General features: G+C 39.7%; 1 protein-coding gene across 2 annotated transcripts in view; it reads left to right on the forward strand.

Annotated features, from left to right (window-relative positions):
* The window catches only part of SLC9A9 (solute carrier family 9 member A9), a 665191-nt gene that overhangs the window by 324051 nt on the left and 314181 nt on the right, over positions 1–26959 (forward strand). For both annotated transcript variants that reach the window (XM_027544122.1, XM_027544133.1), the window contains exon 9: positions 16138–16226. In XM_027544122.1, the coding sequence (XP_027399923.1) occupies positions 16138–16226 (89 nt within the window). The remainder of the gene's footprint in view (positions 1–16137; positions 16227–26959) is intronic.

The following is a 26959-nucleotide window of genomic DNA, read 5'->3' on the forward strand; positions in this document are numbered from 1 at the left end:
TTTAAGAGCTTCTTTGCTATACTCACATGTTTATATTCCAGAATCACTTGAAAATAACATTATGTCTCAAGCAGAAAATAACTTTAGGACTATGGTTAGGGTTGTATTAAATTTTTAGTTTAATTTGAGGAGGAGTGATGTTTTTACAATGTTGAGTCTTCCCACAGAGGAATATGTTATGTCTCTCCATTTATTCAAGTCATCTTTTATGGCCCTTAGTAAATTTTTATAGTTGTCTTCGCATTAGACCTACAAATTTCTTGTTAAGTACTTTTTAAGCTATTTTATATTTTTGGCATACTATGATGAATGGAAACTTCTTATATGATAGTTTCTGCATGGCTATCGTTTATATGCATCTAGACCTCACTATGCTATTTGATTTACTATCTGCAGCTCTGAAATATAGAACCTGAGCTGATGTGTAGAATTAGGATTGATGGGCCAAAGTTATATTAGACTATCAGGTTCATGAGAGCTATATCAGCACCAGCAGTGTGGCTGAAGCATTCTAGGCAGTCAATATCTTTTGAGCAATGGAATGAATGATTTTAGCTCAACAAAAGGAAAAATTTCTAAAATGTGAGTAACAGACTGTGTCTTAAGTTAGTGACTGCCTTATCCCTGATAATAGTCTTTTCTTTTTCTGTATTATTTATTTAGCGTTGCACTGGGTGCATTGCTGCACACAGCTTTCTCTAGTTGTGGTGAGCAAGGGCTTCTCTGTGTTGCGGTGCACAGGTTTCTCATTTCTCTAGGTGCACGGGCTTCAGGAGTTGTGGCCCATGGGGTCTAGAGCATGGGCTCAGTAGTTGTAGCACATGGGCTTTGTTGCTTCACAACATCTGGAATCTTCCCAGACCAGGGATCAAGCTTGTGTCCACTACATTGGCAAGCGGATTCTTATCCACTTTACAACCAGGGAAGTCCCTGATAACATTCTTATGAATTCTTTATGACCACTGGTCAAGGTATTTCAGAGCACTTTCATACATCAACTAAAGGGTGTATCATAAATTACATTAAGCTGCAATTTCATTTCTCTAACTCTTAACTGAAAATGGAGACATGTAGACCCAGGGAAACAAGAGCCTAGTCTACAAGAATATGGTGGGCATATGTTGGCTTTGGCTACCCAGCATCCATTCTCACTTTCACTGGTAGAAGCATCCTGATGTTACTGAGTGAACTACCTTTCTCCATCAGATACCATCTTGTTAACCAAGGTACCCCATCCTCACCTGCCAAAGAGAAAGGGGGCATCTGAAGCAAGGTCAACCAGACACTCCTTCCTGGGGGTGTGAACCTTTAGGAGGAAGTTAGAAGGATGTGTAACTGTTGGCACCCGGACTTTCCAACAGAAAAACCCTGTTGGGAATCTCTATTCTTGCCATAGATCCCTGGAGCTGCCTTTATGCTTCTCCCCTCCAATAAATTCCCTTCTGATCACAGTTGCCAGAATTAGTTTTCACTGCTTGCAAACAGAGAAATCTAAATAGTACAAGGGAAGAAATAATCCATGAGGGTATTTCAACAAAATAAGCTGTATAACTTGGTGACACTTCAGAAGGGAAAAGAGGCTCAAGGACAGCACAGCCTCTAGGCTTAGATGCTTGGACTGTCTTATGCCAGGTGCATGGTGATACACAAACAAAAGGAATCAAGCTCACAAAGACAGTTTTCACAGTGTTCATTATTCTTTTTGAATTCATCTCCTTGTAAGATTCATTATGAACACTTCAGTGTGTGTGTGGGGGGCTCACTCATTACCACAATTTTCTGCTTTCACTTTCAGTTGTTACTAATTTGATGATGATCATTTGATTTATTTTGATCATCTTTTGCTTCAAGGGCTACATTTGCAGCCGCCTCGTCTCAGTCTCTTGGAAATTGCACCTGCAAATGTTCAGTCGTCACATAGAAGAACTTAGTTTTATGGCAACAAGTGGCTTTTAGACATGCAAATGAAGGTTGGCATTTCTATTACCCAGAGGTCTGATACTCTGCTATTGGAAATATACAAGCGCAGTCTGAGAAAAGTTTTATGTAGGAAGACTGGGCAGAATGTCAAATGCTAGTGAGAAGTCTTTCTGGAAGATGAGGGTGTGTAGATAGAAACGGAATTTAAGGAGTCTTCACAAGCCACAAGCTGGGACAGCAGAGAAGGAAGAGAACGTATGTACAAGTGTCTGCCCTGATTACAAAATCAGCTACTGAGGGGTCTCAGATTTCTAACTCTTCTGCTAATTTGCGGAAGGATTGGAAGAAGTCACCCTATTAATTGGTATGTCAGTTTTCTTTATTGCTGAGGTAAAAGGATTTTATCATTTTGTAGTGGAAGGACATTGCACACATACACACAGAATGTGGCTTTTGAGTAAATACAGGACCCATGGGACCCTCTCTATGAGGTACCTGGTACATATGCATACCTAAATTCTGATCAAGTAGAATTTTTCTCGGCCAAGTTTTTAAAAGTCATCAGGTTACTGAGTCATTATTCTAAATTGAATATGGGAAATAATTCAGCAGTATTATTTATAGCATAATCTCTGGTGGAATTGAATCCTGTCACAGAAGCCACTTTTTCAGTTTATAAAGATAACCGAAAAGCACAGCTGGACAGGTTGTTTGAAAATTCATTTTTATAATCTGTTTCCCAGCTGAGACTTTGGGGGTCAGGTTTTTGCCAGAAGCAAACTTTCAGGGACTGTCATTAAATGCTGGAAGAGTAAGATTTCTAATGGCAACATTGGCACTGTGTCTAATGATTTCTCTGCTTCCAGGCACTGCTGTAATAAAGGCAGCTTCCATTTTTAGGTTCCTGGGGCACATTTTATGTCTGCTGGAAGTGAAGAGGGAGGAGGGAGACGGTTGGCATTCCTCACTTTCTCGTATAGAAAGTTAAACAGTATAACCCATCATTTACTCGGGTTAAGATGGTTTCCATCTAAGAAAATAAACATGTAAAAATCCAAAAGAAAGAAAAAACAGCCCTGATTACTAACCAATGCTATTGGGCTTTATAGTCTTGTTCTAGAGAGTAAAAGACTGAAAAAAATTTTTTGAACATAGAAGAGTAAAAACGAGTGACTCCCTGGCCCATTTACTGAGGAATTGACCAAGATGTCTGAGAGAGAGCACTCAGCACACACAAGCATCAGGGGCAACAGAAAAAGTTAATTCATTCCAATCCCATCACCGAGGTTTGTTCTCCCATTGGTTTCAAATGACAAGGGCCTAATTACATTGTCATGATAAGGAAAAGCTGACACTTGAAAGCTTGGGTCCTGCTTATCTGTCAGGTCAGCTCTTGAAAAGCTTTTGGAGAGTAAGTAGTCAGGAAAAGCAGAACCTGGGAAAGTCTTTCTTTCTTTTTTTTTTTTAATAGACAAGGAGGGAAGATTTCCAAATGAAATGACTATTACTGGGCATGTTGCAACTTTACTTGGTCTGAGTAAGTAAGCCGGCTCATTACTTCTCATCTCCATCATCTCTCAGCTTGGCAAAAGCTTGTCTGAAACTCTTAAGAAGGCTTCTAGTTCAGAGGTGAATGTGTTCCATTTGTCCTGCCACTGAACGCATTGCATGACTGGATGGGAAATACATTTCTAGATCTCAGTAAGTAAATTCCCGGGAGAGAACTTAGTTTGCCTTGTTTCTCAAATCAAGTCTGGCCAGTTTTAGCTTCTAAATACATGTCATTGGCTGACACCTCAGCTTCAAACTGTTCTTGCTTTCATATTGACAGGACCATATGAGTCCAACTTATTAGCCAACAATTCAACAATAAATGAGGTGTATTGAGTGTTTTCCAAGCCAAAAAATAAAGCCGGAGGCTCAGACTATTTATTAGGCATTCAAACTGCAGCAATAGACACCCAAAATTCTCAAGGGGGTTTGTTAACCAGCTCGCTGAACTGAGAGTGAACACTCAATGACACCATCTCAATAAACACAGGTGTAAAGTATATCTCCTCGCATAAGATCTCATTAACTCACACCTGCACTTTCTTGAACCAAATGGCTCCTGGTTTCAGTATGCAAACGACTTTGCACATGTAACTTGAATAGTGAACAAACTTACCTCTGTTTTCTTCACTGTAAATATTTTCCGTCATTATTTAACATCTCCTCATGGTGCCAGCAGGCACAGGGAAAAAAGAAACCTCTTTCTCTGTTGCTCATGTTCTGCCCAAGCGTGTAAAAATTTGTCCGAAGATAGATGGCACAAATAATTAACATACAGGTGAAGGAGAAAGAGGAGTCGAGGATACTGGGAATTATATCAAATGGATCAATGGCTCATTTCAGCAAAATGGGGTATATAAGTGAATGAATACATGTCGTAGAGGGAGACACAAAAATTAGTTCATTCAAAAATCTGGGCTCTATGCAAGTGTGGAACCTCCACACATAAAGGCCATTGAGTGTAGACACCTGGAATGAGGCTACTTACTGGAGCCTTAGGTGACACTGGTATGTCCATGTATTAGCTGACTCCAAGGAAATGAGAACTGAAAAGCAGTAAGCCTGACAACACCAACATTAAGGTGGGAAGTCAGGGATCTAAGTAAAAGGGTGTTTTTCTTCACTCTGGACCTCAAATTAATTTGCCTAAGTACTCATTACTACATTGTTGAAGGAATTTTTGTTTGTTTTAAATGGAAATTTATAAACCTTGCAACATGGACGGAAAGTAATCTTGAATGCATTGGAGGATCTAGAAATAAGAACATAATTTGTGGTGTTTTCTATATTGATATTCTTATATCCCATAGACTCATGTTTCATCTGCCAACTGTAGCATTGCGCAATATGGTGAATTAGACCGTAATTGTACTCTTGGCAAATTTGGAATCCTTCATATTCCCTAAAGGAGATTTCCATCTTGTTAAATCTTTGACTTTTCAATTCTAAGTTCATGTTCAGCAGTGGTGTAGGAAAACTGTCAGAAATGTCTCTTTTTACTAGATCAAAAATAAATAAAAGTGTGGCATGGAAAAATAGCCCATCAACCTTAAAACCCCTCAGAGTGCCGTCTGAGAGCAAGTCAGAGTTTTTCTTTCTCACTTGTTCTCTTTCTGTGTTCTGATGATATAATCAATATTTCCTGTCCAAAAACGCAATATTCTCCAGTCTTAGAAACCCCTCAAGTCTTCATTTAATGTCAAAGAAAATCATGCTCCATGTGACAGATGTTTATTTTTCAGCTTCTGTATCTGAAGGCTTCATCAACTTTTAATGAGAAAAGAACTACTGAATAATGTTATCAGCAGCAGAGACTATATATAGGTGACAATAGTCTTGAATAAGAAGATTTAAATATTAGAAGAAAATAGACTCTGCCACTAATAAATCCAGATAAATGTCTATTTGTATGTGAGGATCAAAAATAATTTCTCCTGCTTTCTCTTTTTAGAGCAGATAAATATTTCTTGAAATAGAGATTTATTCCTTTGACAGACCTGCCTTTGAGTGTCTGCTGGGTACTGTTATAGGGTTGGGGGCAATGCAAAGAGGGACACGATAGACCCAGCCTTTGAGAAGGTCCAGGTCAAGAAGGGACACTAGTAATTTAGTTGTCAGGAAGCCCATTGGAAGCTGTGGTGGCCCCATGTAATTGTTCAGTTCCGTATACAGTAAGTCCCCTACATACAGAGCTTCACGTTTCAAGCTTTCAAAGATGTAAACGTGTTCAGATGTCCAGTCATGTAAGTTAGCTCAGGTACCTGGCATGCATTGTCACATGTATGCATCCTTGTGCTTTTGTGTACCTTACTGTCTAGTACTATACAGGGTAGAGTAGTACCGTATCTTTATTTCAAGCCCACGATGTCCAGAGGCAAGTATAAAAGCAGCAATGATGTAGCTGGTACTACTGTGCTTTTCAGGGTACTGTGCTGTAAGATTAAAAATGTTTGCTTTATTTTTTGTGTTTGCTTATGTATTATTTGTGTGGAAAGTATTAGAAACTTATTACAGTACAATACTATATAGCCAGTCGTATTAGTTGGGTACCTGGCTAACTTTGTTGGACTTAGGAACAAACTGGACTTATGAAAGCACTCTCACGAGGGGACTGATTTGTGTTTGGGGGAATTTCAGTAAGCAGTCCTTGAAGCAAATGTAAAAACAATAATTCAGGTCATAGATGTTTAAGATAGGAAAGTGCTTAGGGATCATCTAGAGCAGTATTTACCAGAATTTCTTGATCCTACCCACTCCAGTGTTGTGGCCTGGAGAATTCCATGGTCACAAAGAGTTGGACACAAATGAGCAACTTTCACTTTCATATACTTTCTTGATCCTTATTGGAAAAAAAAAAATAGTTTATCATGCCCTTATCTGCACACAGCATATTTTTGTCCTCAAGGGCACTTATATAGTTTAAAATATATAGACGTGGGAAGAGGGTTCAGGATGGGAAACACATGTACACCCATGGCTGATTCATGTCAATGTATGGCAAAAACCACTACAATATTATAAAGTAATTAACCTCTAATTAAAATAAATTAATTAAATTTTAAAAATACAATACACAGATGTTCTAATTAGTAATTATGAAGTTATATTTTCTCCTAACCTTCTGTGGGTTTCTTATATACCCAAATTTAAAGAACACTTATGCAGACCATCTTTTTTTAATTCACTGAAAACAATGGACAAGGCAATGAATTTGAATTGCTCTAGTCATTCAGCTAGTTAGGTATCTGGACTATGCCAAGTAGATCCCAGGTCTCCTGGCACCGATTGTAGTACATTTTCTCTTACATAATTTGCAATGACACAATGAAACTTCATATCATGTAAACATATGTTTGTACATACATGTGTGTGTGTGTATGTATATAACACTAATGCTCCCTGACAGGGTCCAAAAGAGGGAATCACAGAGAACAGTGTAAATGGTGTTCTGTTAACCAAAAGGAATTAATTGTCCTCTCAAAACTGATCTCTCTAGAAAGAACTTACTTGCCAGCAGAATCATCATTCTTCCCAAAGAATTATGGACCTCCTCCTGCTGTTTCCTAAACTTCTTTGCTTGCCAGTAATTTGAATTTAACTGTGTACCTCTTTGTGGTTTCTCAAACAGCTCTTTTAGTTAGTGTCATAAAGTATTGGTTCTAGTCCTTGCTCAAAATTGCAGAAATGAGTCCTTGCAGACAGCTCTTCAGGGAGCTTGCCCACCACTGAAAACTCACTATGCAAACTGAAAGGCAATTTTGAGCACACGCATGAGTCAGAAACTCTTATCATTATTTTCTCTAAGTCATTTCTTGATTTCTTTCAGAGCTCCTTATTTATTTTAGTTCTCAGATACTTTTGAGCATGCTCCACTCCCCATGGACCTGGATGTATGTACTTAGTTCTATTTGTCATTGCCACGGGATCCCATAAATACAAGTTGAAACCAAGACTTTAGACATGCAACCCAGCAGTTGCATTAAGGACCACTTGTTTTTCAGAAAAGATGGAAACAGAATGATCAGATTTTACATCTGCTGGGAAAGAAAATGAAGTAATGTTTTGCCAACAGAAGATTGTCATACTTGGTGCTTCATAATTCTATTTTGTGAATACTAGCAGTAATAAAACATATAAGAGAAATGCTTTCGTACTTGTAATAATTAGCTTGACCATTTTTAAAAAGTATTTATTTGGCTGTGTCAGGTCTTAGTTTTAGCATGGGGATCCTCTGTTGTGGCGCACGGACTGTAGTTGTGGTGCACAGGCCTCGCTTTTCCTCAGCATGTGGGATCCTGGTTCATTGACCAGGGATTGTACTCATGTCCCCTGTACTGCAAGGCAAATTCTTAACCACTGGACCGACCACCAGGGAAGTCCCTACCTTGACCATTTTAAACATAGAACATATTAATTGTTTCTTTTAAATTTTGTATTTAGAAAAACTATGATGAATTAATTCAATGTGTATTTATTGCCTAACCTATAAACAGATTCAAACCCAAAGTGTGCAAGTAAGCTGCCTGTTCATGTGTAGTCCACACAGTCTCCTGGCTGTCTCCCCTCACTCACATTGAATTCCCTACCACTGATTCTACACCCTCCCCAATGTTCTTATTCAAGACCTAAATGCCTCTGCATCCTTTAGGAAAACTTTCTTCATCTCTCTTCTACCTTCCCCAGCCCAAAAGAAGTCACTGCCTCCCAGAATTCCTATTTTATTATCACTTACTGCATTCTACCTGCTATTAGATGTGTCTGTGTACATGTTGTCTCTGCTAGGAGACATAAAGGTAGTTGAGGTCTAGGATTGGGTTCATTCATTCTGGCATTTCCCAGCAGATGGATAGCATTTGAATGGATGGATAGCCAGTACCCAAGCGAACTCATGGGCTTCCCTGGTATCTCAGTGGTAAAGAATCTGCCCTCCAGTGTACGTGATGCAGGTTCCATCCCTGGGTCAGGAAGATCCCTGGAGAAGGAAATGGCTGCTCACTCCAGTATTCTTGCCTGGGAAATGCCATGGACATGGGATTGCAAGAGTCAGATACAACTTAGCAAGTAAACAATGACAAGTTAACTTGCAAAAATCTAGTACCTTAACTGTAGTGCTACTGAGAATTGTCTAAGTTTGAGTTACAAGACTAGAGATCTCTTCAAGAAAATTAGAGATACCAAGGGAACATTTCATGCAAAGATGGGCTCGATAAAGGACAGAAATGGTATGGACCTAACAGAAGCAAAAGATACTAAGAAAAGGTGGCAAGAATACACAGAACTGTACAAAAAAGATCTTCACAACCCAGATAATCATGATGGTGTGATCACTCACCTAGAGCCGGACATTCTGGAATGCTAAGTCAAGTGGGTCTTAGGAAGCATCACTACAAACAAAGCTAGTGGAGGTGATGGAATTCCAGTTGAGCTATTTCAAATCCTAAAAGATGATGCTATGAAAGTGCTGCACTCAATATGCCAGCAAATTTGGAAAACTCAGCAGTGGCCACAGGACTGGAAAAGGTCAGTTTTCATTCCAATCCCAAAGAAAGGTAATGCCAAAGAATGCTCCAGCTACTGCAAAATTGCTGTTATCTCACATGCTAGTAAAGTAATGCTCAAAATTTCCAAGCCAGGCTTCAACAGTACATGAACTGGTTCCAGAAAGACAATCTATTTTTGCTTTATTGACTATGCCAAAGTCGCTGATTGTGTGGATCACCACAAACTGGAAAATTCTTCAAGAGATGAGAATACCAGACCACCTGACCTGCCTCCTGAGAAATCTGTATGCAGATCGAGAAGCAACAGTTAGTACTAGACATGGAACAACAGACTGGTTCCAAATAGGGAATGGAGTACATCGAGGCTATATATTGTCATCCTGCTTATTTAACTTATATGCAGAGTACATCATGAGAAACATTGGGCTGGATGAAGCACAAGCTTGAATAAAGATTGCTGGGAGAAATATCTATAACCTCAGATATGCAGATGACACCAACCTTATAGCAGAAAGCCACGAAGAACTATAGAGCCTTTTGATGAAAGTGAAAGAGGAGAGCGAAAAAGTTAAAGCTCAACATTCAGAAAACTAAGATCATGGCATCTGGTCCCATCACTTCATGGGAAATAGATGGGGAAACAGTAGAAACAGTGACAGACTTTATTCTTTTGGGCTCCAAAATCACTGCAGATGGTGACTGCAACCATGAAATTAAAAGACGCTTACTCCTTGGAAGGAAAGTTATGACCAACCTAGACAGCATATTAAAGAGCAGAGACATTACTTTGCCAACCAAGGTCCATCTAGTCAAAGCTGTGGTTTTTCCAATAGTCATGTATGGATGTGAGAATTGGACTTTAAAGAAAGCTTAGTGCTGAAGAAGTGATGCTCTTCTCCAACTGTGGTGTTGGAGAAGACTCTTGAGAGTCCCTTGGACTGCAAGGAGATCCAACCAGTCCATCCTAAAGGAAATCAGTCCTGAATATTCATTGGAAGGACTGATGCTGAAGCTGGAACTCCAATACTTTGGCCATCTGATGCGAAGAACTGACTCATTTGAAAAGACCCTGATGCTGAGAAAGATTGAAGGCAGGAGGAGAAGGGGACGACAGAGGATGAGATGGATGGATGGCATCACCAACTTGATGGACATGAATTTGAGTAAACTCTGGGAGTTGGTGATGGACAGGCAGGCCTGGTGTGCTGCAGTCCATGGGGTTGCAGAGTCGGATGAGTGAGTGACTGAACTGACTGGGTTACTAGGAGTGAGGAGTACATTTCTACCTGCTTCTTGATGCAGGAGATAATGTGGGAGAGAAGGCAACAGGTAATGATTAAAGACATAAAATGTGTGAGATGTACTAGATGCTTTCTGTTTCTTCCCCTAGCCACTGGCTGAATAGGAAATATTGTGGTTATACCTGGAATGTGTTTTTCTGAGTTATTTCTCTTTTTCGTGTCATCTTCCTTTCACCTACTTCTAGTAATTAGAGCAAAACCTTATGATTATGTATTGGTATTTAGGTTACAAATCATTTTAAAATCCATCATATCACTTTATACTCAGAAGAGACCTGTGAGACAGGTGGACAGGTACTATCCAAATGTGAAAATTGTCTTGGGTGCCTGAAGCCCTTGGCCAACATCACCCGCTGTATATGGGTCTGGTCAGAGAACAGAATCCTGGAGCAGATAGAGAATCCTGGAGCAGATAGACACGTGAGGGTCTGAGAGGCATGGGCCACACTGTCACTTTATAACTCTTCATTTTACTAACCAAATCTACTATTTTTAGAATGTTCTCTTTGGCTATATTGTTTCATTTTTGTTTATTTAGTTTTTAATTCTACTGTTTTAGGGTCTGTTTTTATGTCTTTTGTCTAGATTCTTGAGGTAAATAGTCCATTTTTTTTTCAAATTTTTTTTTTTCTAAACAGGATGCATATAAGACTATAATGTTTCCTCTGAATAACGCTTTGGTTTTATCCTGTTGATTCTTGGGGGGAAAAAAATGTTTACCTTACACTTATTTGTACATAAGCTAAAAATTCAACTTTGACTTCATCCGCAAATCCAATTTTGTTTAAGAATACAATTAAAAATCCCTGATGGATACATTTATGCAACTATGCTATTTGTTAATTTCCAGTTTTATAATATTGTGGTCAATGGATATGCTTTGTTCGTTTGTTTGTTTGTTTGTTTTTTGGAGAATTTATTGAGCTATTTGATAGTAAAATATATCATCAGTTTTATTCCATGTGAGTAATTTATTTTACATCCCAAAGTTGCTGAGAAATTATGATTTCTTAAATGTTCTTAATGGACAATTGTTCCATGAAGCTAAAATTACTTCATAGAATCTTGTTAATACTATTAATATAAAGTTACAGAAAGAAAAACAGGGAATAAGATGCAAAAATATAATTTAAAAACATGTTTTTATAGCTAGCAAAAGCAATTTACAAACTTTGTAAATGAAAAATGAAAAAAAAGGCAATTAAAAAACGTATTTCTTCTTTGGAGCAACCTTGTAATTGTTCCAAGTTGCTAAAAGAGCAATATTAGGCACAAGTCTCTCTTTTAAGGACCATACACATTCAAGGCCAAAGCACAGCAAAGGAGAGTTGACACTAATACCAAAGTGTTGGTCAGCAGAGATTTGTCTCAAAGTGGGATGATAAAAGACCAGTAGCATGGACATCCCATTTATACAATGAACGGTCATATAAATGCAGATTCTTGGGCTTCGAGATCCTGAATCTTCACTCCAAACCTAGGGAAGTAGAATCTGTATTTAACAAGGTTCCCAGATAGTCTGAATGTTCATTAATAGTCCAGTGGCATTAGGGTAAAGTTCTGAAACTTCTCTTGCCTAATGCGGACTCTTGGACCACAGTTGACCCACAGCCAGGTGGGGTCAAGTGCTTCTGATGTGCTGGGTGGTGAGCAGGATAAGCTGTGAATTAAGCTTATCTTGGAGTGACAAGCAACACAGAGGGGTGAGGAGCAGAGGTAAGAGGGAAAAAAGGAAGCGGGTTCCTCTGAAGTGAGCCGTGTATGTCCCTTCCACACAGCCACTGGGGTTCGCCCTTTTCAGAGCTCTCTGACCTGAAAGTTTGTGTTCTAGAGATTTAGAAACATTTTCGACACAGAGGAGACATCCTGAGTTCATCTTTAAACTTCATAGCTTATTTGAAAAAATTTAGGTTTTTTCATACCTTCAAAAAATTGAAGGTATGCTAGTGATATGTTTAAAATTTTTATTTTAGAGTAGCTGTCTGTCTAAATTTGAAAGAATATTTGAAAGTCTCTAAGTTTATCTTGTCTTTACTTTTTGAGAAAGTCAGGCTGCCTGTATTCAAAGTATCTAAATTTTTCCTTTAGAACCAGTATTATTGTCTTGACCTGAACTTAAAAACAAACAAAAAATTAATTGAGGTATTAATCCTACTGAATTAATAAAATAGTATATAAGAAAATGACAGATCCACAGAACTGTAGGATATCCAAATTTCTACAACACTTTATGTAAAAAATTCTATAACAGCTCTGGCAGATGATCATTCAGCTCATACATTTCAAATGATAGGGAACTTGTCACACTTCAAGGCAGTCACTCCATTGTAGGACAGTTCTCATATTTTGAAAAATCATGTGATGGAGAATCAGAAAACATATGTCCAAGTTAACTTACTCCTATCCCCAAACCACTTGCTCCAATCTAGTGGCTCAAACTAGAAAAAAAATTCCAATCACAGGTCAGATTGAAATAAGCCTGAGCCCAGTCCCCAGGGATTTGGCACAGGATCTCATGTGCGGCTGGCATCTCCCATTGTCCCAGTTATAATAAAGAGAATAGAGGTTGAATCTTATTTTCAGATGACACACCTTCAGAGAACCATCAAAAGTTTAGAATAGAAGGAACCCACAAGAGAGTCCTGGTCGGGGTTCAGTCAGGAAAAAAGAAATTAGCTGGCTATTAACAGAGTTTAATGCAGGAAATTGGATACACAGAAGATAGCTGCAAAAGTGAAAAGGGGGTCACTGAAGCAACGCACAGGTAGTCATTGCAGGAAGCAAGTATGATGCCTCAGACAGGAGGAGCAAAGGGAAGAGAATCTAGAAACTCCTAAGAAAGTGTCATGGAGCTGGGACCCAGCCCTCAGAGGATACTGTCTGGCTGTTGCTCCTCCTTCCTCTCGGCTAGGGGCGAGTCCCAGGAGGCTGGCCTGGAAGTGAAGGGAACAGAAAAAATGAGAATATCCAGCCAGCTCAGATATATAATCTTCATCATCAAATCTCTATTTCCCTGGGGCATCATAAATTATATTTTTAGATTGCTTAAGATTACCTTAAAATATTCACAGATGGTCTAAATACAGGCAGAAAAGCACAGGGGCTCTGTGAAATTTTGAATCTCAGCTCTGCCACTTTCAAGGTGATCTTGAGTAAATCACTTTGGTTTCTTGTTACCTGGTGATAAGAATGTTCATTTAGTTATTCAACAAATACATGGAGTACCTACCATGTGCCTGCCATTGCTCTAATGGTTGGGGACCAGTGAATCACTCTGCACTCAATGAGCTTTCCATTGCTGTGCAGGAAGGCAGGAAATAAACCAATAAATATATAAAATGTTAGGGGGCAGTAAATAATATAAAAAAATAGATCAAAATAGGCAAGTAGAGAATGACAAGAGGGATATTTTTACAGAGTGCACAGCAAAGACCTGTCCAATGATGTAACATCTTAAGGAAAGGAGGGAGGCATGTAGAGATCTGGAGAAGAACTTTTCAAAGAGCACGAACTGGACGTGCCAGGGTCCTGCAATGGAGCCTGCTTAGTGAATTCATTGAGTGGCAAGAGGAGGAGCCAGTAAGAGGGATCAGGAGCTGTGGGGAGGGGTTGGGAAGTAGGACTAGATCCTACTGAGCCTGTTCATCACAGGGTTCCATTGCAGAGTTGAGAGCAGAGGACCAACATGATCTGAATTGTCTTAAAAGTGCTGGGTTGAAGACAGACTGTGTCAGAGGCAGCCAGGGAGACAAGGGGCCATGTGGGAGGCTGTTGCTGTCATCTAGGCAGAAAATGATGGTGGCTTGGTAGCGGGTATTAGGTGGAGATTGGGTTGAGAAGTGATTGCATTACAGGTAACTTTTGAAGGGCAAGTCAACAACACTGTTGATATACAGAGAGAGGAGAAGTAAAGGGTGTTCTCAGAGTCTGGGCAGCAAGAAGAATGGAGATGTTACTGAGAAGGGAAAGAAAGATGGAAGAGGTGATAAGTCATGAGAAGTCTGTTATGAGATAATAAATTGATGAAATAAATAAGATGATGTAAATAAAACTAGTGTGTTCCTTGCTCACAGTAAGGTTTGGCCAATCTTAGCCCCCTTATCTTTTTTCCTTTGTTACCTATTTATGTTCTCAGAATGTATTTGTGAGCTATCCACACACCCCTCCCTTTTCACTCACTACTTCTCTGCAGATCAATATACAGTCAAAACATTTCCATGACAGGCAGAGGTCAGCTAAACCTCACCCAGAAAAACCTCCAACAGACTGCAGAATCAGCAGAGATAGATACATTTCATTTTCAAATAAAGAAAGAAAAATATCTGATGCCAAAACAACATGCATGGCAATCCTCCTAGTTCCTCAAAGTCCTTGAAGTACTTCGGTACCTAAAAGTTTCTCTGGCACTGCTTGTTTTTTAATAGAAATTCTGTGAAGAGTGAAATGTAATATTTCATAGGCATTTTTCTTTGAATTTCTGAAGAGAGACTAGAAAACTGAAGTTACCAAAAAAAAATCCATTTAAATGCTTACTGCATATAAATCACTTGGCAAAATTTCCTGGTTGTTTTTATTCTTTTTGTCTAAAATTTTGAAGCATAATATTAAAAGGAAATAAGTGATGCAAATGTATTAGACAAATATGTCTTAGCAATATTTTATCAAAAGCCAACCCCCAAAATAACAAACATATAAATAGAAGCATACAGTCAACATACAAAAAATATGCTTGGTTCTTTAAAATTCTTTACCGCAGATTCATTTGAAATGTCAATATTCAGTTCACATATCTCTATACTCTTAAGAGTCATCAGCATTTAATTTATGAGTGTTTTTAGTGGGAAAGATTCTGCTGTTTAAAATTCAGTTCAATCCCCTTGGTTTGAGTTGAGGAATACTTACATCTTGTGTTTTTCCCAAAGCCCTCCTATAGAGCCCTCCCAATTTCCCATAATTAATCAAATCTTTAATCCAAGGTAGGAAGCAGCCCCCACCCGCCTTCCCCACCCCAGCTTAGGGGCAACAACAGAGAATAACAGAGCCCAGGGACAAATAACACGTTTGTCCCATGGTTGCTGCTCCTCTGTTCCCCAGGAACCGTGTATGTATGGCTTCTAGTCTCTGTGTGGCTTCATGCAGCATTTGAAGCTGGGTGTAATGATGGCTTATGAAATAAATCCTACAACCAGCCAAAAAGCAGCTGAGGGCCCACTGTGGACAGGAAGCACACAAGAACAGACCAGCTTGCCTCAAGGATTGTGTGCCTTGAATGTGTTCATGAAATTACCCAGCAGTGGAAGGACAAAGTCCCCAGCTTTGCCAAGGAGACATAGAGGCGAACAAGGACCTCTTTCTGTGCTTGGCAAGGAGGAGCATTGGCAGAGGCAACTGAACCCTTGTAGACATCTTAGGTTTATGACTCATGGTTGTTAATACTAAATTGCGGTATGATAGGAACTTCTCAGGCTCCTCAAGGTACACAGTGGAAAGCAAAGTTCTCAGCAAATATGCCAGCATTTCAAATGCAGCAAAGTAGTTGGCACTGGCTGTGAGAGGCCTGGAACCGACTACACAGTCTTTTGTTCATGGGTTTCCAAGTATAACTTTCCTAACTCATGACCAGAAAATAATTTATCCCCAGGAAGAATCTACTTATTAATGCTTTTTTTTTTTTTTTTTTTAAGCTTTAATCCTATAAGTCCCCTGTTTAAAGCAGGAGCAAGGTTTACCCAGGTTTCATCATTCTAATTATTAGCCATTTTAACTCTCCTGACACCAAGTCTGTTTTCTAACTGGGATAGCTCTGCCCTTTGACTTAGATGGGAAAGAAAATTGGTTTTGACTGGTATGTTTTTAAATTTCAGGGATAGTCGCTGTTCTCTTCTGTGGAGTCACGCAGGCACATTATACCTACAACAACCTGTCATCGGATTCCAAAATGAGGACTAAACAGGTAAAAGAAAAAACTCACTACAGGCTTTGTCTCTTTTCTCAGTGTAATGATTACGGAGCAATTCTGGCAGTGCACTCGGAAAGAATTTCATTAGCAAAGGAAGAAAGCAAGCTTAAGGCTTCATTATAGGTTGGATATTTATAGATTTTTTTTTTCTTCCTTCAGGATAACTATTAACAATTCTCTTGGTAAGCAAAAATATAATAGTCTTTCCCTCCTGAGAAATGTGGAACATAGACTGTCAGTCTTGAAGATGAAAGGCCCACAGTCAGTAATAATTCACAGTCACTTACATCTAAATGCATTGTAAAGCATGTGAGATTGGGTAGTTATATAGAGAGAAGGAAATGAAGAAGAAAGACAGGAATGTTTGGTCTTTAATTGGGTGCTTTTGCTTCCAAGTAAACTCAACTGCCAGTTGTCTCACAAGCAGAATGTATCTCCCATATGCCAGGAACACATCTGTTTCAATATTTGCACATAAACACTCAAAGATTCCTTCCACCAACATTTGCCACATAACCACTCTGTGCCGAGCACCATGCTAAGTACTAGGAATAAAAGGGCAGATAATACACGATCCTGCCTAATGTGGTTCATTTTCAAGTCTGTTGAGGAGGATCAAGATATGCAATGAGCAATTAATGATCCACAGTGTGGTAAGTACTGTGATAGAAATATCTGTAAAGGTTGTTTGAGGAAAATTCAATAGGGTCTCCTCCCATAGTTAGGATTGGGACAGTGAAGAGAAAGTGTCCAGAGATGATAAGCCTGATCTGGAGCTTGCAATGGTGAGGAATGAGAGGGTAGTAGGAAGGATATTTGAGGCCAAGGTTGTATTAATATCATGGACCAAAGTTTTGAAACAGTTGACTGAGCATTTTAAATAGTTCTAAGTGCCTGGTGAATGGGGAAGGGCTGAAGTTATAGTGGAATATAGTGTGGTAGAGACCGCAGACACAGCCAGAGGCCAACTTATGGAAGGACTTTCATACCTTATGAAGAAGTTTAGACTTTATCCTAAAGACAATGAGGAGTGGCTTAAACAACAGAAAGTTATTCTTATGTCCCAGGTGGTGCTGGTGGTGAAGAACCCACCTTCCAATACAGGAGACATAAGAGACACGGGTTCCATCCCTGGGTTGGGAGGTTCCCTTGAAGGAGAGCATGGCAACCCACTCCAGTATTCTTGCCTGGAGAATCCCATGAACAGAGGAGCCGGGCGATCTATGGTCCACAGAGTCACAAAGAGTCAGACACGACTGAAGTGACTTAGCACACAGCACACGGTTCTGGAGGCTAGAAGTCTGAGATGAAAGTATAGGCAGGATTAGCTGCTTCTAAAGTTTGTGAGGAAGAATCTGTACTATTCCTCAATTTTGACCTTCTGGTGATTTTCTGACAAACTTTAGTGTTCTTTGGCTTGTAGATACATCATCCTAATCTCTGCCTTCATGTTCACATGACATTCTCCCTATGAGCATGTCTGTCTCTAAATTTCCCCTTTTTATAAGGATACCAGTCGGAATAGGGACCCACCCTACTCCAGTATTACCTCGTCTTGGCTTAACTAATTACATTTTTCAATGACCCTATTTCCAAAATCGTCAGATTTGGAGGTACTGGGTGTTAGGAATTCAACATGTGAATTTGGGAAAACATCACTAACAGAAGTCACTGACGTATCTTAGGCAGAATAGTTTCAGGATAATTGAAGTTCCATTTTAGAAATATCACTGTGACAGGCAAGAAGAGTGTGGATCAAGTCACACTTGTATCAGCTAGCTTTTGCTGTGTAACAAGCATCCCAGTGACATTCAACAATACACATTTGTTTATCTTGCATTTACAGGGTTCATCTCTTTTCACGTGGGTTGATCTGGGTGGCTCTTCTTGTCTTAACTGGACGGATTCACTGAGTTTGGTGGGGCTCTGTTCTAGAGTAGGCTTGGCTGGTACACCATAGCCAGTCCTGCATATCTGTCATTCTTCTCCTGGCAGAAGAACAAACCCCAGTGTACAGGACCATTTCAAGCCTTTACTTGCATCACATTTCCTAAATGTCCTATAGACAAAGGAAATCATATAGCTAAGCCCAGGGTCAAAAGGCTGAGCAGGTCATTAGCCCACAGTGGAGAGCACTGCAAAGTTACATGACAAGGATCATAGAAATAGAAAATGTATAGAATTGGACGAAATGATTGCAATCTGTCCCCAAATGCAAATGGAGGTAGACAGGTTCCCATACTAGGTCTAATGATGCTGAGAACATCTGATATGATATTGGGGCAGTGGGAGTGGAAAAAGCCAAAAAGACATCTCAGCAAATGTATAATTGGCTGGGAATTCCCAAATAGTTTTCAAAGACTTATCTTCAAGTTCTGTAAAATGGCTATTGTTTTCATTCTCTTTGTCATGTCCCAAGCTCAGCTGGACCTGAACCCAGCTCCCACCCACCCAGGGACTCTACAAGGTCACTCTTACCTCTCTGCTCATCAGAAGACTCAGAAGATACAATTGCAGAAATTTTAAGGACCCCCAATTTTTAAAATTGAACACAAAAAAGTATACCAATACCTAGAAATATCTAATATATAACCTTCCATCTAGGATCCTTTTAATTATGGAGACAACTAGCATTCTCTAGAGTTTAAAGGGCAATCTCTTGAGCTGGTTTTTCCTGACCTCATATGGTTCTCTGAATATTTGTATTCTGGGAAACTGAACTCTGTTTAGGGACTTGCACTTTTAAGTCACACTATCTAGATTGCTCAGCAGAACTTCAAAGATAACTCATCTCATGGCGAGTCAGCAGCCCAGCACCTAGGGGAGACAAAGCCAAAATCAGTGCCCCCACAGCCTTCTGTTCTCCTCTGAGTGGCTTGACAAGCACTCCCTGATGGGCTGCCAGCATCCATTTTTATAGCAGTTCCCTTTAGGGAAGGAGATTTTTGAAAGTTCATTCTTCAACATCCAGATAGCTGCATCCCTCCATCTTTGTTCCCCCCATTACCTTCTTTCCTGGTGCCTGGTTCATTGTAGGAGCTTAATGAATGCTAATTCCCTTCCCCTCCCTTCTCATAACTTTCTCACTTCTTTTATTCCAGGAACTCTCACTTTCTATTTATTTTTTTCTCTCAATATATGCATATGTAGCGTGTGTGCATATTCATACATGAATACATATGCATGCATCTACACACATATTCCCCAATCAAGTACATAGAGTCTGGGGTCACCATTTTTTAAAAATTGAGATTGAGCCTTTTAATTAACTTCACAGATCAGAAGTTCTTGGCCACATCTGCACCAACGTAGCAAGCAAAGTTTAAACTCCATGTGGGAAACCAATTACAAATTGTAAAGAAAAGCTGAAGCAGATATTATAGAGGTAGCCACTGTTTCCTTTCTGAAAGGGGCAAAGGTTTAGAAGGCATTAAATGACATGGTTACAGAATACATTATCTTCCTCTGCATCTCCCTGAGTTGTGTTTATTATCAGTGGGAAAAGTGGCCCCTTTGCCTCCATCCCCAGGACTGTTTAATGGGAGTGAAGGAAGTCAATTAACGAGTCTAGGGGAAACCTCTGAAAATCAGCTTTGTGTTTTAAAATCCTTAGGTAATATAATTTACAAAGGAATTTTATTCATGGACTGTGCCTATACCAGCTAATCAAACAGCTACAACTGGAGACAAAGACTTTTGAGAATTAATATATCCTTTATAGCTTCAAGAATTAGAGTGCCTCTTTAAAAATGCAGTTTTATATTAAAATATGTTTTGTACTTGATAATGACCATCTAGATTCCGGTGAATTGCTTTTCACTGCAGTCCATGGACATGTAACATCCCTGTGTGTTTAGGCATAAAGCAGCTTAATAGAGACACTCTGGTGCTGCTGCTCACCATGAGGATTTTTCATAGCAAAGCATTTGGGGAAAGAGTATATGAACACTGGCGGCAATCAGTTTTCCTGGACTCAGATTGGTTTGCTTATTTTAGGGTGTGCACATCTAGCCCTAAAGACAAACACATACTGACTCTTGACCTAGAAACTGAGAACCTCCAGAGATATTTGATATAGACATCAGCACATGGCACTCTGTAAGCTGAGAGATTTCACCCTGAACCATCCAGAAAACTGCATACACATCCCCTGACCCCACTCACACAAGCCTCAGCCTGCCTCTCAACCTCTTCCTCCCTCATACCCTCACCCACTAGCCAGGCCTGGGGGCTGGTAATCTGGGCCAGACCCCAGGGTGTTTTCATCAGCTGTCTCTTCCTTGCTTGAGGCTTACTTCCAAAACCATGTACTTCTTTTTTTTTTGCAGATTAAAGGGTGTCCTTTAATTTTCCCTCCAACTTCCTATAAGGTTTTGGATTTTTTAAAATTTGTTTTTCAAGTATAGTTGATTTACAGTGTTGTGTTAATTTCTGCTATACAGCAAAGTAATTCAGTTACACACAGATATACATTCTTTTTCATATTCTTTTCCACTCTGGTTTATCACAAGTCTACCGTCTCTTTTAACTAGAAATTCTCCTTCCCTTCCGGCAGTTTTCACCTAAAAATTACTCCCAAAAGATACACACAAGCATATAATATTAAGTGAAATAATTAACCTCTATGATGCATCAACGGGCTTACCAGATAGCACAGTGGTAAAGAATTTGTCTGCCAATGCAGCAGACACAGAAGACTCAGGTTCGATCCATGGGTCAGGAAGATCCCTTGGAGGAGAAAATGGCAACCCACTCCAGTATATTCTTGCCTGGAAAAGCCCATGGACAGAGCAGCCTGGCAGGCTACAGTCCATGTGGTCTCAAAGAGTGAGACACAACTGAGAAACACAATGCATTAACAGATACAAAGTGAAAGTGTTAGTTGCTCAGTCCTGTCAGACACTTTGCAACCCCATGAACCGTAGCCCGCCAGGCTCCTCTGTCCATGGAATTCTCCAGGCAAGAATACTGGAATGGATAGCCATTCCCTTCTCCAGGGGATCTTCCTGACCCAAGAATCAAAACTTAAGTCTCCTGCATTGCAAGCAGATTCTTTACCATCTGAGCCATCCGGGAAGCCCAACAGGTAAAAAAAAAGTGCTTATTTCATTTTTACTCACTTCTTTACCTAAGAGGTGGCTCTTCTTATTATCACTGAATACCTTCATTCATTCATCTAATATTTTTTAAGAGCCTATTTTGTGCCAGCCACTCTTCAAGATGCTGGGATACAAGAGTGGATAAAAAAGAACTGTTAGTAGAGGAGCTTTAGAGTAATCAAAATAAATAAGCATACAGTACATTCATTGTCAGTTACAAGGCCAGTAATAAAGCAAGAAAGGGAGGAAGGACCGTGTGTCTGGGAAGGCGGGGTTGCTATATTAAACACTGTGGCCAAGGAAGGCCTCAAAAAGAAGATGATCCTTGAAAGAAATAAAAGAGGGAACTATGTGGATATTTGGAGCAGAGCCATCCAGAAACTGGGAACCACATACACAATGGCACCCTGGGACAGAGTGACAAGTGTGGCTGAGGTGGAGTGTACCAGGTTTGTAGGACAAAATCAGAGCAGGTCTTAGCATGAACAAGGTGAGAAAACATCAGAGGTTTTTAAGTTCAGGCGTGGCGTGATATGACTTAAATTTTACAAAAAGAAAGGTGCCATGTGTTAGCTAGGAAGGCTGCAAAGTGGCAACATTTGAGGGCAACCGAAAACCAAGGATAGGTTTGTTACATTTGAGATGTATGCTGCTGCTGCTAAGTCACTTCAGTCCTGTCTGACTCTGTGTGACCCCATAGACGGCAGCCCACCAGGCTCCCCCATCCCTGGGATTCTCCAGGCAAGAACACTGGAGTGGGTTGCCATTTCTTTCTCCAATGTATGAAAGTGAAAAGTCAAAGTGAAGTCGCTCGATTGTGTCTGACCCTTAGCGACCCCATGGACTGCAGCCTTCCAGGCTCCTCCGTCCATGGGATTTTCCAGGCAAGAGTACTGGAGTGGGGTGCCATTGCCTTCTCCCATGTATATATTAGGCCACAAAGTAGAGATGTTGATAGTTAGTTGGAAATAGAATTCTGGAGTTCAGTAGAGAAGTCTAAGCTAGAAATGTAGAAGTCACCAGATAGAGATGATATTGAAAACATGAGGTTGGATGAGATCGCTAAGGGAGTGACAGGAGAAATTCAAGAACCAAGCCTTGAGGTTCTCCAGTGGTGGTAAGAAATCAGAAACCAGCAAAAGGAGACGGTGAGGGAGTAGCCAGTGGGGAGAAGGCAAACCAAGAAAGTATTGTGTCCTGGGAGTCAAATGAAAAGAGTGGCTCAAGAAAGAGCCTAATGAGTGATGCCAAATACTGCTGAAAGGGAAAGTAAGATGAAGAGCATGAACATCATTGATATTATTGACAAGAACCATATTGGTGGAGTGTCAAGGTAAAAGCCTGAACGTAATGGCTTCAAGAGAAAAAGGAAAGAAATAAATTGGAAACTGTGTATAGACAAGTTTTTCAAAAAATGGGGAGCAGAGAAGTGATCGCTGAAGGGAGAAGTGAGGCCAAAAGATATATCTTTTTATTTTTAGATGGGAGAAATAACAGTATTTTTGTATGCCAATGGGAATAATACAGAGTAGAAGACCCTGTGTTAGAGGGTTCACCAAGACTTATCAGTGGGAGAGGCAAATTTTAAACTTGGACTTTTTTTTTTTTTTTTTTAAGATTTATTTATTTGGCTGTGCTGGGTCTTTATTGCTGAACACAGGCTCTCTCTAGTTGCAGAGGCTGGGAGCTACTCCTCATTGAAGGGCGCTGGTTTCTCCTTGAGGTGGCTTCTGTTGTGGAGTATGGGCTCTAGAGTGCGTAGTAGGGTCAGTAGTTGGGGCTCGTGGGCTTATTTGCTCTGTAGCATGTGGGATCTTCCCAGATCAGGGATCGAACCTGTGTCCCCTGCATTGGCAGGCAATTCTTAACCACTGGGCCACCAGGGAAGCCCAAACTTAGATTTTGTGACTTTGTAATTCAAATTATTTTTGCCTCTTACTACATATTCTTTGATTAGTAGATAGGTTTAGTAGCAATTGTGGGGCTTAGCATCATTTATCCAGTAACCCTTGAGTGGATGGATAGGTGAATGAATGAATGTTTAGCTATTTTATTATATTTTCAGCTAATTAATCATTTATATTTAATTCTATCATCTTTGAAAGTCTACCAATTTCAGTGGATTTTAATTTTTTTTTTAACTGAAATATAGATTGGGATGGACATAGACATTTTCATTCATTTGTTTTTGAAAAGCCAGATTGTTTGCCTAGCCTTTATGGACAAAAAATGACATCTTCATCACAGCACAGTCTTTCCAGATGCTTATTTCATTTCCACTCCCTCCAGATGATATTTCAATCACCAATTGAATGGAAAAGTAGCAATGCAAATCCAAATTTAAATTTCCAATAAAAAGAAAAAATGTCAATGGGAGCCAAATTAGACATGATAAGCATGACCTTGTAAGAAAATCCAAGGAAAATAACAGGAATGTGGGGGAAACAAGATGATATGGTGAAAAGAACACTTAACCAAGAGGCCAGAAAGATAGAGTTTGTCTAGACAAGACAAACAACACAAGTTTTACCCTTGTCTCTACAACTAATGGCGAGGTCTTGGATAATTAATTTAGCACCTATGAGCTTCAGTTTTCTCATTTGTAAAGTCAATGATTGAACTCTGTGACTGAGTTTAAAGGATGATGCTCTAAACCTAATAACTCTCTGACCTGACATAGAACATAAAATATGCATCTGATTCCCACTTCTAGACTAGGATTGGGCAGTGATCACTTGATTACAGGGTACTGCATAGAGATGAGAGGATCCATCAGTTTGTCATTGCTCTGGCCAACAAGTCACCGGGTAAGTTGTCAAATCAAATCCAAGGGCAAAGCAATCAAACACCAAAGTCCCTGATTTATCCTGGGGTGAAACGTTTCACTGAAGCCTGGATAGTTCTTCCTGGAAAAATTCTCTGTTCCTACGTGAGTGATTGTAATGGGTTCTTCAAAGAATGCCTGCATGCTTAGGGAAGAGAGGACAGAGTTTACATTGCTACCACTCAGTCTCAGAGTCTGACTGAAGGGCTTCTCAGCTTTCCATTTCAAGCATGGATTGAATGTGGACTAAGCACCACATGCTTCAATGACAGGCGCAGTGCTAGAATCCAGGGACACAAGGGAAATAAGACATGGTTCTCACCCTTAGTAGCAGTAGTAGTAGTGTTAGTCACTCAGTTGTGTACAACTCTGCGACCCCATGGACTGTAGCCCACAGGCTCCTCTGTCCGTGGGGTTCTCCAGGCAAGAACACTGGAATGGGTTGCCATTTCCTTCTCCAGGGGGATCTTCCTGACCCAGAGATCAAACCCAGGTCTCCTGCATTGCAGGCAGAATCCTTACAATCTGAGCTATAGGGAAGTCCTGGTTCTCACCCTTAGGAGTTCCTAATATAGCAAGAAGCACATGCATGCACACAAATGCACAAACAAGAATCACAGATTTTAACATAGAGGGATGGCCAACATGTCATGAGAACCAGAGGACTGAATTGCTTTCTGGAGGCAAGGTGTTCATGGAAAGCTGATTGTGGGTTAGGTATTTTAGAGAAGGGTGTAAGGATAATTAGGAGATTATCATTCAGATTTCATGGGAAATGAAAGTAAAAAGAGTGTGCAAAATCATACAACTAAGAGTGAGCTTGATAAGTCTCAGAGGCAAAGAGATGGCACACTCTGCCCCGGCTCAGGTTGCCCTGGGGAAGTAGACAGGGTTGGGTTTGGCCTGCTGGTGTATGTTGTGGAAAGGAGAAGGTGTGGGAGAGAGTTCAGGATTAAAATGGAAAAGTGAGTTCAGGTGGACATTTCAGTGTCTCACTCTGCTACATTTAGGAAAACTGTCTTCATACTTGCTTAGACTTTTTGACATAGAGATGATGATAATAATCAGATTTGTGCCTTACAAAGATAATGAAGGTAGCATCATGGAGGAAATGACATCAACCTATGACATCAATCTCCCTGTTCACCACATTTCCTTTTGATAAATACTTACATATGTAACATCTAAATTTATCTTAACCTTCTCTGGCTCTAGATATATTTTTGTCTTGCTAATCTCTTAGGATGTTGTGGTCTATGTGAAAAGTTTGTGGAAATTTACCATTTGGTTTTGTCTTGAACTTATGAGTTGCTGATTAAATGAATAGATGAATGAATGAATTAAAACCATTCATATTCCAAGATTAAAAATAGGGAAAATAATATCTGTTAATTAATGGTTTATTTAATCCTGATATGATGCATTAGTTTAACTGTCATGAGTTGGATGTACAAAGCAAATGTCTAAGGTAATCTTGAGATATTGAAAGAAAGATCAAGTATAATTCCATTGCTTGTGTGAGTTTCCTACAGTGTGCTTCTGCCTTATTGATTTGCATTACAGTGGTTTTTGATTATGGTTTTGTGCAATTTTGCTCCATCACTTCTAACAAAAGCAGGCACGTCCCATCCCAGTTACCTGTTTGAGGCACAGTGCAGAGAGAAAGTCGTGGGCAACAATGCCCACGTCTCCCTGGCTTCTGAGAAGTAAGATTAAAGATATCTTCATAAAGCATAGAATTGCCATTTTTAAAAAAACTCTAATTACATTTCTTTTGTCAAGATTTCTACCACTTTTCTTCTCCCCTTCATTCAAAGTACATTTAAAAATACCATCCTAGAAGGGTTGAATTCATAAATGATGGCAAAGTGTTTAAATTTCTCCTTAGCTAAGCTGGTGATTCTTTTCAATGAAACTCATTATATTGAATAAAGGACATTTAGTAGTTCAGCTAATAAGTGTTCTTTTAAATGCTAATGAGAGTAGAGCTCCCACATCATGGCAAGAACACACTGTACTTTCAGTGCCCAGAAAGAATTAATGTCTGTGAACCCCTAGTTAAGAAACCTTATGCCACAAACAACTTGGATAATAGTAGGGGCCAAAAATGACCATTAGGCACCCTCAGTAGTAGGTGTCTCCTATGTGCCAGGTACTGGGGCCCCAAGTAAGATGTGAGATGCACTTTCCCTTGAAAATGTTTCATGTAAATTTTTTTCTTTGATAAAGATACAATGGTACCATGTCTTCTTGATTAAATTTTAGTTCTTTTTACTTTTTTAACTACACATCTGTGTTTGTTTATCATAGTATATAATTGCAGTAGAAAATTTTAAGTCATAAAATCCAACAAGTTCAGAGAAAGGTGGGACAATAAAGATAAACATTTAAACCCAGATATTGGAAGAAACTGAAGCCCAAAGAAGTTTAGTGACCTGAGGGGTAGAGTCAGTTCTTTAACCCAGGGGCCAACTTGAACATAGATCAATGCTCAAGGGATATGCTAAAAATACACAGTACCCACCTCCAAAAAAGCAACTTTTGGTGTATTAGTTATCTATTGTCATGTAACAAATTAACCCAAAATTTATCTGTTAAAACAACAAGCTTGTACTATTTCATACTGTTTTTGAAGGAACAGAGTCTAGGAGCATTAGCTCAGGGTCTCACATAAGGTTGCAGACAAGCTCTTGGCCATGGCTACAGTGTACGAAGACTCAGCTGGGTGTGGAGGATCCACTTCCACATGGCTCACTCATACAGTTGGCAGAAAATGTCAGTGCTTCCCCATGTGTCTTTCCCTG

This window comes from Bos indicus x Bos taurus, chromosome 1 (genome assembly GCF_003369695.1).
Source record: "Bos indicus x Bos taurus breed Angus x Brahman F1 hybrid chromosome 1, Bos_hybrid_MaternalHap_v2.0, whole genome shotgun sequence".
Lineage (NCBI taxonomy): Eukaryota > Metazoa > Chordata > Mammalia > Artiodactyla > Bovidae > Bos > Bos indicus x Bos taurus.